This window comes from Triticum aestivum, chromosome 3D, assembly GCF_018294505.1.
Source record: "Triticum aestivum cultivar Chinese Spring chromosome 3D, IWGSC CS RefSeq v2.1, whole genome shotgun sequence".
In the NCBI taxonomy this organism is placed as follows: domain Eukaryota; kingdom Viridiplantae; phylum Streptophyta; class Magnoliopsida; order Poales; family Poaceae; genus Triticum; species Triticum aestivum.
The window spans coordinates 464,583,504-464,602,656 of NC_057802.1; the positions used below are offsets into that span (position 1 = coordinate 464,583,504).

Consider the following 19,153-nt stretch of genomic DNA (forward strand, 5'->3'; position numbering starts at 1 on the left):
AGGTGTCCCTTGCCATGATCTCTCCGCCCCTCCTGAGCCGGCCTGATGAGGCCGCCCCTGAGGAGGTCTTGTGTCGTCCACCTCGCGAGGGTCTTGGGTGCTTGTTGGTGAAGATGGGCCGCACAGGCCCGCTGGTGGAGCCACGCCGTGGGCAGCAGGCAGGCAAGTCTGGGGACCCCCGTTCCCAGAATGCCGACAGTAGCCCCCAGGCCCAAGGCGCGCTCGGGCTTAGCTTCGAGGCGAAGCCAAAGGGCAAGTGCGGAGCGCCGCGGGCCCCAACAGCCTGTGGGCCTGCTTGACGCGTGGCGATGGATTGGACGTGGGCGTCTCCACTTCCCCACGTTGCCTCGGCAACTGCCCGACTCGACGAGTCCCTGTTGCATGCAAAAAGGGTTATCATTACCTGCGATCGTGGAGGCCGACGGTTGGCCTCCCTCTGGCTATAACTGAGGAGGGGGGCAGAGCCCCCGTCGCTCATCTCTTTCTGCTCTCCTCGCTTCTTCTTCCTAGCTCCATTGCCAGCAGCGACATCCATGGCGCCCGCGAAGAGGTTCTCGGCCGCGGAAAAGGGGAAGGCTTGCTAAGAGGGGCCCGGCTCCCCGCCGCCCAAGCGCGGGCGTGGCCGTCCCCGTAAGCATGCCACGACCCCCGCCACGGCCGCCCGCGGCCGCGGCGGCGCCCCTTCACGTGGTGGGAGTCGCATGCCATGGCACCCCCGTCGACGAGGGGAGAAGCGCCATGGTCGCACGGCCTCCCCGGCCGTGCTTCCACTCGGCGGAGGTGCTGCCAGAGTTCGTCATGTGGTCGGAGAACCCGGCCGGCACCTGGCTTCAGCTCCCGCGCTTCTTCATCGGCGAGTTGTCGGCCATAGGTCCAGGAGGGCTCTGGCTGCAGGCGGATGGCTGCTGCAGCAAAGCTTCCTGGGTCACGGTTGAGGTCTCCATCGCGGGGAACGCAGCCCTAGCCCGCGGCTGGCAGACGTTTGCCCGCGCGCATGGCCTGGGCAGGCAGTGCACCCTCCACTTCAAGTACGACGGCAACGTGACCCTCTACGTGAGGGTGTCAGTAGAAGATGGCCGCCACATCGGGTGCTGCCCTGAGGACAATGACGGCGAGGAGGTGCTCGGCCTTGGCGACGGTCGTGATGAGGACGAAGGTGGACCCACTCTCGGCGCCGACCGTGGCTCGTCAAGCTACGGTGGCTCTTCCTCTGGCGACAGCTCCACCAGCGGCGGCTATGACCAGCTGCCGCGCCCGCTTCGAGGGCGGCAGCGGGTCGTCTTGTCGTCGCGCCCGGTGAAGCGCGAGGTGGGGTCTGGCTGAGCCCAAGAGGGCGTCATGGATCCCTCCTCGCGAACTGCTGCAAGGCACGCGCCGCTTTTGCTTCGTTCTTCCTTTCCTTCCTGCATTGAGAGAGACAAGTATGGGGCCCCATGGGGCGTGCAACAAACTATGATTTCCAAGTTGTTATGCTGTGTTTATCGTTCCCGTGCCGCGTCGCAATATCAATGTTTTATACAGGTACGTAGGAATAACTTAGCTTCACGTGCTTGAAGTAGTTTTCGCCTCACGAGGCGCGTGTTTCTCAGTACCTGCCGAGGAGGAACTGCAAAAATTTGTTAGGAGATAGCCCTGGTCGCAGGCGCCTCTGGCCACGATCAAGCGCCTCGTATCGCGGTACCCGAAGGGTACGGATTGTGAGAGGTGCGCCAGCTTGCGACTCGGACCTGGTGGTGCAACAGTGCTCCGGCGAGTGGGACGCCCGCGACCCCAACATGGCGAGCTACTGCTTGCTCGTCCAGAACCTGTCCGGATTCTTTGCGGGCTGCGAGTTCCTCCATGTCCCGCGCGCGGAAAATGAGGCAGCCGACACGCTTGCCAAGATCGCCTCGTCCCGGCAGTCCATCCCGTCCGGCGTCTCCCTCGAGCACCTGCACAAGCCGTCCGTCAAGCCGTCTCCGGACACCGAGTCCATCTACGTCCCGGACGACCCGGCCGCGCCTCAACCCGGCCCGGGGACTGCCGAACCCAGCCCGGGGACTGCCAAACCCGGCCCTGGGGCCGCCGAACCCGGCCCGGAGACTGCTCAACCCGGCCCGGGGGCCGCAGCCATCGATCCGGCCGCCGTCGTTCCCGACCCGGGGGCTGCCGCCCCAGAACCCGCCATGGTGGCCGTCTTCGCCATGGTGACGGCGCCATCATGGGCCCTGCCCATCTCAGAGTTTCTGGAGAACGGGGTCCTCCCCATGGACGAGACCGAAGCCCGGCAAGTGCAGCGCCGGGCGTCCGCCTACAGCATCATCAACAACGAGCTCGTCAAACGCAGCTCCACCGGCGTGTTCCAGCGCTGCGTCGAGCAAGACAAGGGCATTGAGATCCTCCTCGACATACACCAGGGCGAGTGCGGGCACCACGCAGCCTCGCGGTCCCTGGTGGCCAAGGCCTTCTGCCATGGTTTCTACTGGCCAACAGCCCTCGAAGATGCCGAGTCACTCATCCTCAAGTGCGAGGGATGCCAGCGCTTCAGCAAGCGCAGCCACCAGCCGGTGTCGGCACTCCGGACCATCCTGATCGCCTGGCCCTTCGCGGTCTGGGGACTCGACATGGTGGGGCCCTTCAAGACCGCTCGAGGTGGCATGACGCATTTGCTGGTGGCGGTGGACAAGTTCACGAAATGGATCAAAGCAAGGCCAATCAAGAAACTGGACGGGCCAACGGCCGTCCAATTCATCAAGGACATTGCAGTGCGCTACAGCTTGCCGAACAACATCATCACGGACAACGACACCAACTTCGCCAAGGGCGCACTCGCGCAGTACTGCTCCGTCTCCGGCATCCGCCTTTTTCTGGCTTTCGTTACACACCCGCAGTCCAACGGCCAGTTCGAGCGGGCCAACGGCCTCATCCTATCCGGCATCAAGCCACGGCTCATCGAGCCGCTCATCCGTTCACCCGGCAGCTGGCTCGACGAGCTGCCGGCCGTCCTCTGGAGTCTCCGAACAACGCCGAACCAGTCGACCGGGTTCACCCTGTTCTTCCTCGTCTACAGAGCAGAAGCCGTCATCCCGACCGACGTCGAGTTCGACTCGCCGCGCGTCACGATGTACACTGAAGCCGAAGCCAAAGAAGCCCGCGAGGATGGCGTCGACCTGCTCGAAGAAGCACGTCTCCTAGCGCATAGCCGCTCAGCCATCTACCAGCAAGGCCTGAGGCACTACCACAGCAAGAAGATCAAGCCCCTCGCTTTTCGGGAGGGAGACATCGTCCTCCGATTCGTCCAAGAGCAGACCGGCCAACACAAGTTGTCCCCCCCATGGGAGGGCCCCTTCATCGTCAGCAAGGCCTTGTGCGATCGCAACGCCTACTACCTCATCAACGCCCGCAAGTCAAACAAGCGCAAGAGAGACACCGCCAGCGAAGAAACAACCCGGCCGTGGAATGCGGAACTCCTCTGCCCGTTTTACAGTTAGCCGTACGCACGTATGTATCACTGCATTTTGTAATCATATGAAAACTATGGAGTCCCCGAACGACGCTCGGGGGCTGCCCCTTTCGACCAAGCTATTGTGTCTCCCGCATTTATGCATTATTTACCTCTTCATCAAACCTGGCCACCGGTCTGACTCGCTCGACCCGGGGGCTCGGGGGTTGGCCGGCTTGGTCACTACCCGCCGCCTTACTCAGCGGTTCCTGATGAGTTGGGATCGCTGCGGCCTTCCACTTTGCCCTAAGCCACAGAACCGGCTTCGGCTGTCGGCCGGCAAGCGCGCAAGGCCAGAGCACCAGCACGCCACGAACACTAAGTCAAGGACCGCCGGGTCATCCAACCCGGCCACGCCACTTTAAGTTGCCGCATGACTGGCTGCTCGCCAACCGGCTTCGCCAGATTGCCGCCAGCCGGCCCAGTGGGTGTTTCGCTCGCGCTCAATGTTTCGAATGCCCAAGTACTGCATGCTCCTCTCGAAGGCCGAACTCCTTGTCACGGACCGGAGCCTCGGCCATCACACTCGTGGGGGGAGGCCCAAGGGGGGAAAGTCGCAAGAAAGCGGCTCAACAGATGAAAAGCAAAGGCGCAGGCACCCGCGAAATTCATACATGCCGCTGGGTTGATTGACCCGGCCCCGTCACTTGTAACACTGCCGCACGACCGGCTGCTCGCCAGCCAGCTTTGCCGGATCGCCGCCAGCTGACTCAGTGGGTGTTTCGCTCACGCTCAATGTTTCGACAGCTTAAGTACTGTGCGCTCCTCTCAAAGGCCGAACTCCTTGTCACAGACCGGAGCCTCGGCCGCCAGACTCGCGGGGGGAAGCCCGAGAGGGGAAAAGCGCAAGAAAACGGCTCAAAAGACGAAAAGCAAGAGCGCAAACATCCACGAAATTTATACATCACCAGTTCAAATTCAAACAAGCCCAAGGCCAGAGTTCATTACACCCGGATACCCCCAATGGGTGGGTGGACCTGCTACCTAACAATTTTTTTACTAAGATAAAAACAGGCAGCCTCATGCATCTCCCTCGATGGCCTCCGGGTTCACCGAGGCGCCGGTGTCCCCCTCTTCGCCGTCTGCATCGTGGTAGACGTCCGTCTCCTCGGAGCTGCCCTTCGGGTCGTCCAGGAGCAGGCCGTAGTCGTCGGCAGGCACGACTCCGCCATCCTCCGACTGCTCTGGCCGGAACTAGTCGTGGAAGGCGAACCCGGCGATGTAGCTGGCCCGAGCAGCAATCCTGCCGGCCTCCGCCTGCAGCTGGCTCTCCGAGACGGCTCGCTGGCCCATCAACGTGTCCAGCGACAGGTCCGGATGCCAAGACATTGTGAACTTGAGCGCCATCTCGGTGCCAGCACGAGCGGCGGAAACCCGCCAGTCGTGGAGCCGATCCGGCCCCACCTCCAACCACCGCGCCAGACGCGTGAAGCTGTTCGGCGCGATGGAACCCGGCCAGTGGGCCGCCATCATCACCGCGCCGGCCTCAAAGAGCCACCCCATCTGCTCGCTCAAGACTCGCAGACGAGCCTCGGCGGCGGTCACGATCTCCGGGAAGGTCCAGGCCACCCGCGGGTCAGTCCCGGAGCCGGCAATCCCCTGCTGGTCGCGCTGAAAGCGGACGGCCTCCTCCGCTAGCTGGCGCATCTCCGGGAAGGCCCCTGTCAAGAAGAAAAGCAAGTCTGAAGAAAGTCACCAAGGAGAAGAAGCCGGGGTCCCAGCCCGGCAAAACCCAAGGAAAGCACTTACTGGAGAAGGACTCTTCCAGGTGCTGCGCTTCGAGCAACGTACCGCGGCGCTCCAGGGCAAGGGTGCGGTCGTGCTCCTGCAGCGAATTCTCCAGCTCGGCGACCTTGGCAAGGGTCGCCTTCAGCTCAGCGTCCTTGGCCTCGGCCGCCTTCTCAGCCTCCTCGCGGTGACGGGTTTCCCCCTGACGGGTCTCCTCCGCCGCGGCCACCAGCGCCTTCAGGCGCTCCACCTCGTCCTAGATCTGACCCTTGTCGTTGGCCAGCTTGCCGCGTTGCTGGTCCGCCTCGACGAGGGCCCGCTGCGCCTTAGCAACCTTGGAGGCTTCCGCCTTGAGGCGTTCCACCTTGGCCTCTAGACGACCCTTGTCGCCCTCCAGCTGCTCCCGCAGCCGGCTGGCTTCATCGAGTGCCCGCTGGGCCCCCGTCGCCTCCGCCCTCGCCCTCATCACACAAAACTCAACAAAATCTTCGTGAGATCCGTTAGTGTAAGAAAAATAAATCACTACTATAAGTGATGTATAAAACCAATTCATATTTTGTTTTCGTATTATCTACTGTATTTCAATTTTTCTATAGAAAAAACTCATCAAAGAAAACCATAGAGCCATCAAAATAAGCACACAACATAAAGAAAACAGAATCTATCAAAACAGAACAGTCTGTAGCAATCTGATTTGTTCGAATACTTCTGGAACTCCAAAAATTCTGAAAAACTAGGACGACCTGGGTAATTTGTATATTAATCTTCTGCAAAAAATAATTGGCATTTTATCACGTTCTGATGATTTTTAACAATTATTTTCGTGAGCACAAAGTTTCTGTCCTTTCAGCAAGATCAAACAACTATCACCCAAGAAGATCCTATTGGTTCTACTTGGCACAAACACTAATTTAAACACAAAAAACACAATCGTACCAGTAGCATAATTGTGTAAACACAAAAGTACAGAAAGCAAAAGGCAAAAATAAAATTTATTCATTGGGTTGCCTCCCAAAAAGCGCTATAGTTTTACGCCCTTAGCTAGGCATAAAGCAAGGTTCTAAGTTTTATCATCTTTCGTTCGAGATCCATAAGATGCCCTCACGTTTGATTCATATGGTGGCTTAATTCTTGTTCTAGGAAAGTGTTCCATACCCTTCCTCAAGGGGAATTGGAACTTAATATTGCCTTCTTTCATATCAATCACGGCACCGATAGTGCGTAAAAATGGTCTACCAAGAATAATTGGACAAGACGGATTGCAATCAATATCAAGAACAATAAAATCTATGGGCACAAAATTCCTATTTGCAAGAATAAGAACATCATTAATTCTTCCCATAGGCTTTTTAATAGTAGAATCCGCCAAGTGCAAATTCAAAGAGCATTCTTCAAGATTAGTAACACCAAACACATCACATAAAGATTTCGGAATTGTAGTAACACTAGCACCCAAGTCACATAAATCAAAACACTCATAATTTTTAATCTTGACTTTGATACTAGGTTCCCATTCATCACGCAATTTTCTAGGAATTGATATTTCTAATTCCAATTTTTCTTCAAAAGCTTTCATCGTAGCATCAACAATATGTTTAGTAAAAGCTTTATTTTGTTCATAGGCATGGGGTGGATTTATCATGGATTGCAACAAAGAAATACAATCAATCAAAGAGCAACTATCATAATTAAAGTCTTTGTAATCCAAAAGAGTGGGCACATCACTAGCTAAAGTTTTGACCTCTCCATACCCACTTTCATCAATTTTCTCAACAAGATTTTCACCCTCCGAAATACTGGGAGGCCTTCTACCTAAAGTTGACTCTTCTCCAGTCCCTTTTTCACCAATAGAAGAAACACCAATCATTTTAAGATCTTCATCACTTTTGCGAAAGAAATCACTAGAAAACGCTTTTTCTAAAAATTCTCTTTTAGCTCTAAGCATAGGGGTTCTTTTCTTACTTTCATCCATAGAAACATAAAGTGCTTTAATTGATTCATCTACTTTAGGCACAAAAAAAATTTCATCTTGAGATTTTCCACATCAAGAGCAATTCTATCAACACTTCTAGACAAATCATCAATATTACTCAACTTTTCTTCTATGGAAGTTTTGAAAACTTTTTGTGTGTTGATAAATTCTTTAATATTATTCTCAAGATCAGAGGTGTTCCTATTATTATTATAAGATTGATTTCCATAGGAATTACCATAATTATTAGAATAATTACTAGGAAAAGTCCTCGGATTAAAACTACCTCTATAAGCATTGTTGTTGAAATTATTTCGAGAGACAAAATTCACATCTATGGCATCACTATTTTGCTCAATCAAAGTAGACAAAGACATATCATTAAAAATCAATAGTAGCACTTTTACTAGCAACCAATTTCATAAGAGCATCAACTTTTTCACTCAAAGAAGAAATTTCTTCAACCGAATTAACATTTTTTACTCGTAGGAGCCCTTTCGGTATGTCATCGTGAATAATTTGCCATGATATTATCAATAAATTTGGTGGCTTCACCCAAAGTAATTTCCATAAAAGTACCACCCGCGGCAGAATCTAAAAGATTACGAGAAACAAAATTCAACCCGGCATAAAAATTTTGTATGATCATCCAAAGATTTAACCCATGAGTTGGGCAATTCCTTAGCATCATTTTCATCCTTTCCCAAGATTGTGCAACATGCTCATGTTCAAGTTGCTTGAAATTCATGATCTGGGTTCTAAGGGAAATAATTTTTGCGGCAGGAAAATACTTAGTGATAAAAGCATCTTTGCACTTATTTCAAGAATCGATACTGTTGCGAGGCAAAGAAGAGAACCAAATTTTTGCAGAATCACGCAAAGAAAACGGAAATAATTTCATCTTCACCACATCATTGTCCACATCTTTCTTCTTTTGCATATAGCATAATTCCACGAAGGTATTAAGATGGGACGTGGCATCCTCATTAGGAGTACCAGAAAATTGATCTTTCATAACAAGATTCAACAAAGCAGTTTTAATATCATAAGACTCCGCACTAGTGGCGGGAGGAGCAAGCGGAGTGCCAATAATTGTTGTTGGTATTTGAGAAATCAAATAACTTGGTGTTCTCTTGAGTCATGATGACCACACAACAAGATTGCAGTCAAAAACAGATCCGGCAAGAAAACGGCGAACAGAAAAAGAAAGGCGAATAAAATGGCAAATTTTTGTGAAGTGGGGGAGAGGAAAACGAGAGGCAAATGGCAAATAATGTAAATTGCAAGAAGATGAGATTTGTGATTAGGAACCTGGTATATGTTGAAGATCCTCCCCGGTAACGACGCCAAAAATTCCTTTTGATGTCGCTTGAAGCTACGTCGGTATTTCCCCAAAGAGGAAGGGATGATGCAGCACAGCGGCGGTAGGTATTTCCCTCAGATATGAAACCAAGGTTATCGAACCAGTAGGAGAACCAAGCAACACAACGTAAACAGCCCCTGCACACAAATAACAACACCTCGCAACCCGACGTGTTAAAGGGGTTGTCAATCCCTTTCGGGTAACGGCGTCAGAAACGGTGCATGGACGGGAGAAAGTTGTAATAGATTGAATAAATAGATCGCAAATAAAATAAAACGCAGCAAGGTATTTTTGTATTTTTGGTTTAATAGATCTGAAAATAAATGCAAGGAAAAAGTAGATCGCAAAGGCAAATATATGAGAAAGAAGACCCGGGGGCCTTAGGTTTCACTAGTGGCTTCTCTCGAGAAAAAATAGCAAACGGTGGGTAAACAAATTACTGTTGGGTAATTGATAGAACTTCAAATAATTATGACGATATCCAGGCAATGATCATTATATAGGCATCACGTCCAAGATTAGTAGAGCGACTCCTGCCTGCATCTACTACTATTACTCCACACATCGACCGCTATCCATCATGCATCTAGTGTATTAAGTTCATGGAAAAACGGAGTAATGCAATAAGAACGATGACATGATGTAGACAAGATCTATCTATGTAGAGATAGACCCCATCATTTTATCCTTAGTAGCAATCGATACATACGTGTCGTTTCCCTTTCTGTCACTGGGATCAAACACCGTAAAATCGAACCCACTACAAAGCACCTCTTCTCATTGCAAGATAAATATATAAAGTTGCCCAAACAAAACCCAAATATTGGAGAAGAAATACGAGGCTATAAGAGATCAAAGAAACTCAAATAACTTTCATGGATATAAAAAGATATAACTGGTCATAAACTCGAAGTTCATCAAATCCCAACAAACACACCGCAAAAGAGTTACATCATATGGATCTCCAAGAGACCATTGTATTGAGAATTCAGCGAGAGAGAGGAAGCCATCTAGCTACTAACTACAGACCTGAAGGTCTACAAAGAACTACTCACGCATCATCGGAGAGGCACCAATGGAGGTGGTGAACCCCATCCGAGATGGTGTCTAGATTGGATCTGGTGGTTCTGGACTCTGCGACGGCTGGATGAATATTTCGTCGATCCCTTTAGGGTTTCTCGAATATTGGGGTATTTATAGAGCAAAGAGGAGGTCCGGGGGCACCCGAGGTGGGCACAACCCACCAGGGCGCGCCTGGGCCTCCTTGCGTGCCCTGGTGGGTTGTGCCTCCCTCGGGGCACCCCCAGGCGCAGCCAGGGCCCGTTGTGTTCCTTATGGCCCATAAAAAATTATCATGGAATTTCATGGCATTTGGACTTTGTCTGATATTGGTTTCCTGCGATGTAAAAAACATGGAAAAAATAGCAACTGGCACTTGGCACTATGTCAATAGGTTAGTACCAAAAAATGATATAAAATAACTATAAAATGATAATGAAACATCCAAGATTGATAATATAACAACATGGAACAAAAAAATATAGATACGTTGGAGACGTATCACTCGTCGTCCATGTCGACAGCGGTGTCCATCGTTTCGTCTTGTGCGTGGAACTCGGGGCAGGAAGCGGCGGCGACCGAGCCGCTCGTGATGATCTCGCCCATGTCGGCGTCGGTGGCGTCGGTGTTGCTGAACTGTGGCACGGAGCCGTGTGCGAAGGTGATGTTGGGGACCGCCATGCGCGTCGCCGTCGGAGTAGCCAGGCGAGGGGGCGTCCCCCCATTGCGGCGGGGGCGGCGAGAAGTTGGCTGGCGACGCGACGCTCGGCTGGCTCCCCCAAGCGGCTTGTGGGTAGTGGCCGGGCGGAAGGTTCATCATCCCCCCGCGCGAGTCCCTGGCCCTCTTGGTGATGAGTCTGTTCCGCCGGTCGGTAGTGACCGCCTCCCGGCGCTAAACATTGGCCCTCCACTCGGCGTTCGACAAGCCCGGTGGCCTTGCCATCGGCGCCCTCGCCTTCCTCTGCTTCGGCTGGGTGAAATCGACGACGCGAGGGGCCACATATTTCTTCGGCGGCATGGCGCTCAGGTTTGATGAGTAGAATGGCGGGAACGGCAGGGAAGAAGGGGGGCAATGGGGGAATGGAGGGAAAAGGCGGGTAAAAACGGCAGGAATATGCCCGTTGTCGCCGATAGCGCGACCCCACGCGTCTTTTCGCTTCAGCCGGCGCCCCAGGCGTTTCCCGAGGGGCTGGGTTTGGCTCGGGTTCGCCAGTTGTTACGTGTTGCTATGAGAATAGAAAAACGTGGTGACGCGTTTGTTCTCATCTGTTCTAGACGCCTCCGTGCGTCCCTGCTGGCTGCCGCCCTACCACGCGAGTGCTACACCACGTCACAGTGCCACGCACAATCTAGGCACCACCTGCCCCACCGGGGCCGCCGGCGCACGGGCCACGCGCCACGAGTAAACGGGCGACACCACGTGACCTCGTATACGACCCACCACGTACGCCATCCCGCCCGCCTGCCGTCGCCGCACCACGTAATTCAAAATTCAAACTTGCTGCCGTCCCGTCCAACCGGTTGACGTTTCGTTTCGCCACCCCACTCGCTCGCTGCCCCCCGAACGGTCCGAAGCCACTAGAAACAAGAAGCCGCAGTGGATCCACGTCCACGTCCACCAGCGGATGGCATGGAGCGCAGCGCTCTCCCTCCCCCTCCAAATAAGCTCGTCCCGTCCAACCTCCAACGCTCCCGCCGGCTACTACCGATCCATTTTTGCCTCCTCCCAGTCTCCGTCTCCGCGTCACTAGCGCGCTCGGGAGAGAGAGGAGTGGTTGCGCTTCCGTCGGCCCCGTACCGCTTGTTGGCTTGCGCCCTTGTGCGGAGTGGAGTGGTTGCTGCTTTTGCCTATCGCCACTGCCATTGCCGGCATTGGGGGGCGGGCGGACGCACCCACGCGCGGTTGACGGGAGTGACGTGACGGCACTCTGCGCGTCGCCTTGTTATATCCACCCCGCACCGGTCCGATCCTCCTCGGCGACAACGAGCGCGGTCGGGAGGTTCGAGGGTAAGGGGAAGTTCTTGCGTGCGTGCGTGCGTGCGTGAAAGCCGGCCATGGACGCGCCCTTCTTCCACGAGCTCCGGCGGCAGGCCTCCTCCTACCTCACCGGCAAGATCCGCTCCGCGCGGCTCGTGCTCACCGACGTCACCCCGACGCAGCTGTACGTGACCCCTCCGGCCCTCCCCGATCGACAATCCATTCCTGTCCTCCGTTTCATTTTCATGGTGTACCGTTGCTCTGCCAAGGTCTGACAGAGAGAGTGGCTGCCCATGCAGGATGACGGAGGAGGCGACGAACGGGGACGCATCGCTGCCGAACGCCAAGACGATGAGCCTCATCGCGCGGGAGGCGTTCGAGATCGACGAGTACCTCAGGATCTCCGACATCCTCCACACCAGGTGACCTTCTCCCTCTCCCTCTCCTTCGCCGCACCGGATCGACGCTCTTCCCTTCTTCTCCGCCCGCCGTCTAACTCGGGGCAGCATCGATGGGTCGATCCTCAGGCTGGCGACGTTCGACCGGAGGCAGTGGCGGGAGCCGTACAAGGCGCTGCTGCTCCTGGAGCACCTCCTGACGCACGGCCCCCGCAGCGTGGCCCTGGAGTTCCAGAAGGACCGGGAGGTCATCCGGCAGATGGCCACCTTCCAACACATCGACGAGAGAGGGTTCGATCTCGATCTTTGCCTCTTCCTACACGTTATTCATTCTTGTTCTGTCCTTGGGTTGAAAATTTTCTGATGTTCTTGTGGAATTTGCGGTGCAGTTTCAACTGGGGTCTGACGGTGAAGGGCAAGTCGGAGCGGGTGCTGAAGCTGCTGGAGCGGGGGCCGTTCCTGGAGGAGGAGCGCGAGCGGGCGCGCAAGGTGGCGCGCGAGATCAAGGGCTTCGGCAGCTTCAACCTCAGCAGCAGCGGCGGCGGCTCGCGCGCGGCGCCGCATGTGTACGGGCGGAGCCACTCGCGGTACGAGGACCGGCCGTGGAAGGAGGAGGACGGCGAGGGCGAGGACAAGGAGAACCTGGTGTCCCGGCCCGACCCGAGGAGCGTCTGCGAGGAGGCGGCGGAGGAGCGGCACCACCGCCACCCGTTCCACGGCTTCGGGCAGCAGCGGCAGCCGGAGGCGATGCTGCTGCTCGGCCAGTGATCGGGGCTTCAGGAGAGGGATGAGCGCCGTCGCCTCCCCCCTGTTCTGTACTGTACTGTACTTTATGTCGGTGTCAGCGTGTGATCTGAATCTGAAGAAGAAGAAGAAGTGCGAGGTCAGTGGTTTGCTGACGTTGCTAAATGCTTAGCTAATTTTCGTCCTCTCTCGTGTTGTACTTGTACATTCTCTTGATCCCGTTCCTCGAGCAACGTCTGGTCTGGAACTGTGTTCAAACTGTGACCTCTTAACTGTTCCTATGGTCCGAATTTGACACATGAATGAACACGGAACAAGAACTTCTGAACCCAGGATGCAAATTTCTCAACTCGACAAACGAGCAGGTTCAATAGGACGTCATGCAATCTACTCAGAAGAAGCTAGGTGGGTGGAATCATGATTCTCAGAAGTTTTCTGAATATGTACTGCGAATTATGTGCTTCCAGCAGAGGAAAATCAGGCAGGACTTACCCCAGGATCAAACTTGGACTACACGGGCAGGGGGAAATTCAACACTCGCAGAACACAGATTCGTGTCCACGACAGTTTGTCTATAAAACCCCCGGTATAAAATTTCTTAGCCTAGCTTTTGACGCTTTCAGTTTCAGTGCAGACATGCCTAAAAGCCTCCTTCTTTTCTCATGCCAATGGGTAGTCATCATCACATCACATGGTCTACGGTCATGACTCCAATCGTTTTCAACAATAGTTGCTAGTACTGGAGGTAAAGGAGAGCGCCAAAATGACGCATAGCCACCTGCTTCCCAAGAAAATGCATAGCACCCCAAAGATCAATATGCACAACAATTACAATGAAAATTAAGCACACACATCCCAAAGTAATCCAAAAGGCCAGGACATAGGCTTGAACCCCCGAAAGAAAGCAACTTACATACAGCAAAGTAGGAAAGATAATGAAATGGAATGACTGGACGTCCATCGTTGCGAAAGAGATGAAAAGAATGTGCTGCGAGGGATCAGAGACATGTGGTGAAGTGGCACCTCATAAATCATTTACTTTCTTCAGAAAGCAGTCGATAAGTGGATTTTGTGGCTATCCAACACACAGCCCAAGGGATAAGAAAAATCACCGTCATCAACTGGTAAAAGTTCTTGGATTTCACTGCTACGATATTTAATTTGGATCGGAGTGAGTATTTGATTTCCCTGACGAAGAACATGAAACATTTCATGCCATGTAGTACTACAGATCTTGTTGCAGCTACCTCCAGGACGATTCTATTTGATTTCCCAGGTAGATAATCAAAAAAAAAAGGGAGCACAATAATATGCACATGCTACCGGTTGCCCACAAATTAACTTCCACTGCTGTACAATCAGTCAAGAGTCTCCACTGACACCAAATGTGGCCTACCAGTTTGGATCATCTGAATTTGCTTCATGCCTTTTTTTCTCGATCTAATTACTACTAGCATGTGGTGTGTCTAAGTTGTATTCTTTCACATCTTTCAAATCCCTAAAAAGCCACAGTAAACAATCCTGGAAAACTGTTATGGCTAAGAATACAGAAGCATATCTAATTTTCCTTGGACTCCAGTCTACTGACCAAAACTTCCTACACAAATGTGATGTCAACTGCTTTTAATTCTGCGCCACTCGCATAAGAACGAGAAAATGCGGTATATATCACTGAAAACACTGATTTAATCTGTTTTTACAATTTTTCAACAAATTATAAAATTCTACAACCACCTGTAGTAACCATACAAAGTACATGCGGATACATCACATGCGTGCAGTTCTTCCTTTGGAGAGCATATGCCAGATTTCCATTGTGCTCATTTTATGTGTCAGCATCATAGCACATGGAACAACAAAAATGGATATCACATTCCCCACTGTTGCAAACTTGCAGTACTCAAGTAGTTAGAACTTAAAACTACACAAAAGAGGTTAAACTGAGCTTACAGAAAAGAGGCAAAATTTCAGACAAGGAGCGTGAGAAAATCAAATTCAAATTCTTCGCAACAAAGGTGGGAAACTTTAACCTTAACTTATTTGCCATCGATGAATTTCAACTAGGACGTTGGTGAATTTCAACAATTTCATAAATGTGCTGTACGTATCACATTAGTTCGCACTGGGCAAGTACACGTAGGAGGCAGATGAATAGTGCAATGGTGGAGTTAACAGCGCTCTACAATCTACAGTACATCATGAGGAAGACCTCAGGGGTGTCCAAGAAAGACATGGATGCAAATGCATGAGGCGGTACTTTCGTGGGCCTTCCCATTTTATTGCAGGCTGTAGATGGGCCAGCCAGCCAACCCCACAACAATTAACTGAAACATCGATTTGTCACTTCTCCAACACAGCTACCATCATCATCATCATCCCAAGACCTTGACTCTATCTTGACCAGGAGAGAAGATCTGGTCGCTCCACATACACTCCCCACAGGCCACAGCGTTACACTTCCTTTCTTTCCGCTGACATGAAATCACCGAGGTTTACGAGTCGACGAGTCGTTCCGAGATTGAGACTCATAGATTAATCATGACTAATCGACACTGGTCGACACAGAAGTTGCGACTCATAGACTAGTCGACACTGAAGTGTAGTCGGCCATGGAGTTGAGACTCATAGACTAGTCTTGACTAGTCCTTCAACTCATAATCCATATCACCCTGTTCATATGATAAATGCTTCGTCAATCTGAATAGTACGTCTCAGATCTGAGCATCGTTTTAACTTTTCTGTTTTACCATAGTAGAGATGATGCTCACTTATTGAATACTCCCTCCGTCCGGAATTACTTGTTGCAGAAATGGATAAAAATGGAAGTATCTAGGCATATCTATCTAGAACTAAAATATGTCTAGATACATCCATTTCTTCGACAAGTAATTTCAGTCGGAGAGAGTAGTAAACTGGCCAGTAATTTATTTTGTACTACTGACCAATGGAGTTGAGTAGAAGTCCAAATGTTTTTTCTTGGTAGATTTTCCTTAACAGACTTGATCTGAGATCAACTCTTACAAACTATCACAAGGGTGCAACTTTGGAAACAATGGATAAGTTTATCCTTGCATGGATATTATTCAAAAAATAATTGCATGTTCCTTTTGAAACCGGATGAATTATGAGTCCCATGGAAGCTGGCACATGGTGGAATAGGCCCAGGAACTAAACCTGGGCCACCTTCATTGGACCCACCCCGCTCGCAAATTATAGCAAAACTACAAGCAAATAAGATCATTCTGAACATGATCATTCTGATTGAATGTTAGGAACAGCCGGACAGGACTACAGCTACCACTACCAGGGGTCTCTCACTACATGTTCTGTCAAGTGTCTATATTTCCAAAATGAGTGTGCTAGGTTTTAGTTTCTTATCAGAACACACTGTATAAAATTGCTAGGTTTCTTCTCTTAGCAAATGTTCATCACATAGGCGGTTTTTGGCGTCTGAACCTGAACCTTAGACAAAGTGCCCCAAAAACACACTGTCAGACTTTCGTTCCTGCACTGCGCCATAGTCAAGATCGGTGTGCACTGACATGTGGTAGGGTTCATTCAATCGTATTTACAGTGTGCGCCATGAGTAGAGCAGAGTAGAGTAGGCCAATGCCACCAGCAGAATCTAATGCAGATTGACGGCCAGACCGCGTTCGCAGCTCAGCTGGCCAGCCCATTCCCACTCACCTGTCTCTGTCTATCCCCTCATACCCAGGGAACCCACCTTCTAGTCCCGGGTAAACAGGTAAACATGACACCAATCTGCCATGTTAATTCTCTACCCCATTTGGAAATTGGAACTGCAAAGATCAACGGAATTGAACAAAGGGAATGCATAGATTTCTACACATGGTATTATTATTATTTCCCTGATCAGGTGAAGAAACCAAAAATAATGGATACTACTGCTACAATGGCCTCTACGGAATCCTCTCCCCAATCCAATCCAATGCCGGTGCACACATTCGGTTTCGATCAAACGAGAGGGGAAATGGTAGAAGAAGAACGAAAAAAATGAGGATGCAAGGTACCACCTGGATCTCATACCAGAGGTAGGAGCAGGCAGACCAATCCTATACACCACCAGTTCGCGTTTCTTGCCGGTGCCGATGATGGCTTGCTGTCCTGGCCACGCAGGGCCGGCGGCGACGACAGCTTCGTCGGCGGCGTCCGCGGGCCATCGGAGACGTCCGGTGTCATGGCAGCCGGAGGGGTCGTAGCTCCGGGGTTAATGGTGTTCCCGCGGCTGAACATTTCCTTGGGCAGCAGGACCTTGGAGACGGCGAAGACCGCGACGGGATTCTGGTCGAACACCGTGCGAGTGATGGACGCCTGCACGACGCCCGTATCGATGGCGACGGAGCCGCTGAAGCGCGTGATGTTGAGCGTGAAGCGGCCGGCCTCGGTGCACTCGGTGGCGAGCGTGGGCTGGACGGGGTTCACGATGGACTCGAGGGACCCCAGCGGGTAGTAGGAGTGCAGCACGTGGAAGCGCAGCACCACGGCCTTGCGGTCGGCGGGGAGGGACTGGAGGCGGTCCGTGGCCGGGAGCGCCGCGAAGGCGTCGTCGGTGGGGACGAAGATGGTGATGCCGGCGCCGCGCTCGTCGGCCTCGAAGTCGTCCGCCACGCCCGAGGCCTCGAGCATGGAGGCGGCCACGTTGAACCCCCGCGCGTCGGTGAGGACGCGGGTGATGTTCACCGCGGGGGACGGGCGGCTCTCGGAGCCCGACGCGGCGATGTCGAAGCCGGAGGGCACGATGAGGCCGCCCACGGCCAGCACGCTGAGGTTGTACGGCTCCCTGGTGACGGCGCCGAGGACGGTGGCGTTCGACCCCGGGGACGGGGACGGCGACCGGACGACGACGGCCGCGCCCGCGGCAGTGGCCGTGAGGTTGACGGCGCCGAGGTCGGAGGGCGCGCGGCCGGTGGTCTGGAAGAGCGTGGTGACGAGCCTGCCCGAGGCGGGGACGCGGGCGAGGTCGGACGGGGAGAGGTACTCGAGGAGGACGTGGTAGCGCAGCACGTCGGCGAGGTCGGCGCCGGCGGCCGCGGCGAAAGCGGAGGGTGAGCGCGGCAGGTTGGCGTTGGGCACGGCCAGCAGCGTGAGCGACGACCGCCCCGCCAGCTCCGCGGCCACCGGGGAGGACGCCAGCAGCCGCGCGAAGTCGGAGAAGCCGGGGAACGCCGCGAGCACGGCCGTCACGTTGACCCCGGCGGCCGGGGCGGGCAGCAGCAGCAGCAGCGCGGCGGCGAGCAGGGCCAGCAGCCCGGGCGCGAGGCTCGGGGCGGGAGGGGAGCCTCTCCCCATCCTCGTGCACTGGAGTGGAGTGAGGTGGGAGAGGATGGCCGAGGAGTGAAGAGGGACACGGGAGGAAGGTGACGATGATGCGGGGGAATTTTCCGCGATTTTCTTGCGAGTTATCTGATGAGTGAGGATTCACTGTCCAGTTTATTAATGGCGTGGGAGTGTGTAGTGTGTTGGTGGGTTGGACTCTCGCGGCTGCATACGTACACCAGTTCCCAAAGTCTACCATGGAGGGAAGGGTGCTTTTCTTTTCTCTTTGGAAGTGTGTAGTGCAGTGCTGTGCGTGTTGCGTGCGTCGCGTCACGTGTGCGTTGGTACTGCTCGACAGAATGATGGTGCTCGAGGCGTCATTCTAGGCCGGGTCACGCACTGCGAAAAATGAGACTGTCTTATATAGTAATCCCAAATGTCCTTTTATTCATATGTATATCTCTGCTAAAAATATTCTTCCTTACGGGAATGCCTTCTGGGGTTTTATTGGTTACGAGCATCTACACCTAAATTTTTGTACGTCGGACGACCGAAAAGAGCTAGTTCATCACCGGACAGATTTAACTACTCTCTCCGTCCGAAAAAGTTTGTCCCTCAAATGAATGTATCTAGCACAAAGTTAGTGCTAGATACATCCATTTGAGAAACAAGCTTGAGACAAGTTTTTTTCAACGGAGGGAGTATATACTACCTTCCAAGGGCGGAGCCAGGATTTGGACATGAGGGCGGCGAAAAGCTAAAACCATTTCTTATTCATTGTAATTCATCTGAAGTTCCGTCTACCATATACATAACACTATTAGTATAATTGTTCTTCTCTAATTCGTTTCTAAACTTTTCGAGAAAGAAACTTAAGAATTTCTTTTTGCACGATATGTAGGTATAGTTCGCATAGACAACATCATTTATTTGCTATAATAAGGCAACAACTTCAATGGTTCGAGAAAATAAATAAGCCAACAGCTTCAGCAGTTCAAGAAGATTACCTTGATTTGTAGATTGTGGAGATTCATCGTTATCTCTATAAGCACAATCTTCAAATGTTAACACCTCATGAAATCATCAAGAAAAGAAATTGTTACTTTTTACTAAAGTATATTATATATGTTGTCATTCTCAAAATAGAAGAATC

At 52.4% G+C, this 19,153-nt stretch overlaps 2 protein-coding genes across 2 annotated transcripts; one reads left to right on the top strand and one right to left on the bottom strand.

Annotated features, from left to right (window-relative positions):
* Positions 1-11,264: 11,264 nt before the first annotated feature.
* LOC123079706 (epsin-3) lies at positions 11,265-12,894 on the top strand. Its single transcript, XM_044502504.1, has 4 exons — positions 11,265-11,765; positions 11,881-12,003; positions 12,109-12,270; positions 12,369-12,894. The coding sequence occupies exons 1-4, from the start codon at positions 11,659-11,661 to the stop codon at positions 12,745-12,747; spliced, it is 771 nt and encodes a 256-aa protein (XP_044358439.1). The 5' UTR covers positions 11,265-11,658; the 3' UTR covers positions 12,748-12,894.
* A 3,647-nt stretch (positions 12,895-16,541) lies between these two features.
* On the bottom strand, positions 16,542-18,221 carry LOC123079704 (fasciclin-like arabinogalactan protein 4). Its single transcript, XM_044502503.1, has one exon. It carries the CDS (start codon positions 18,031-18,033, stop codon positions 16,765-16,767), a length of 1,269 nt encoding a protein of 422 aa, XP_044358438.1. The 5' UTR covers positions 18,034-18,221; the 3' UTR covers positions 16,542-16,764.
* Positions 18,222-19,153: the final 932 nt, after the last annotated feature.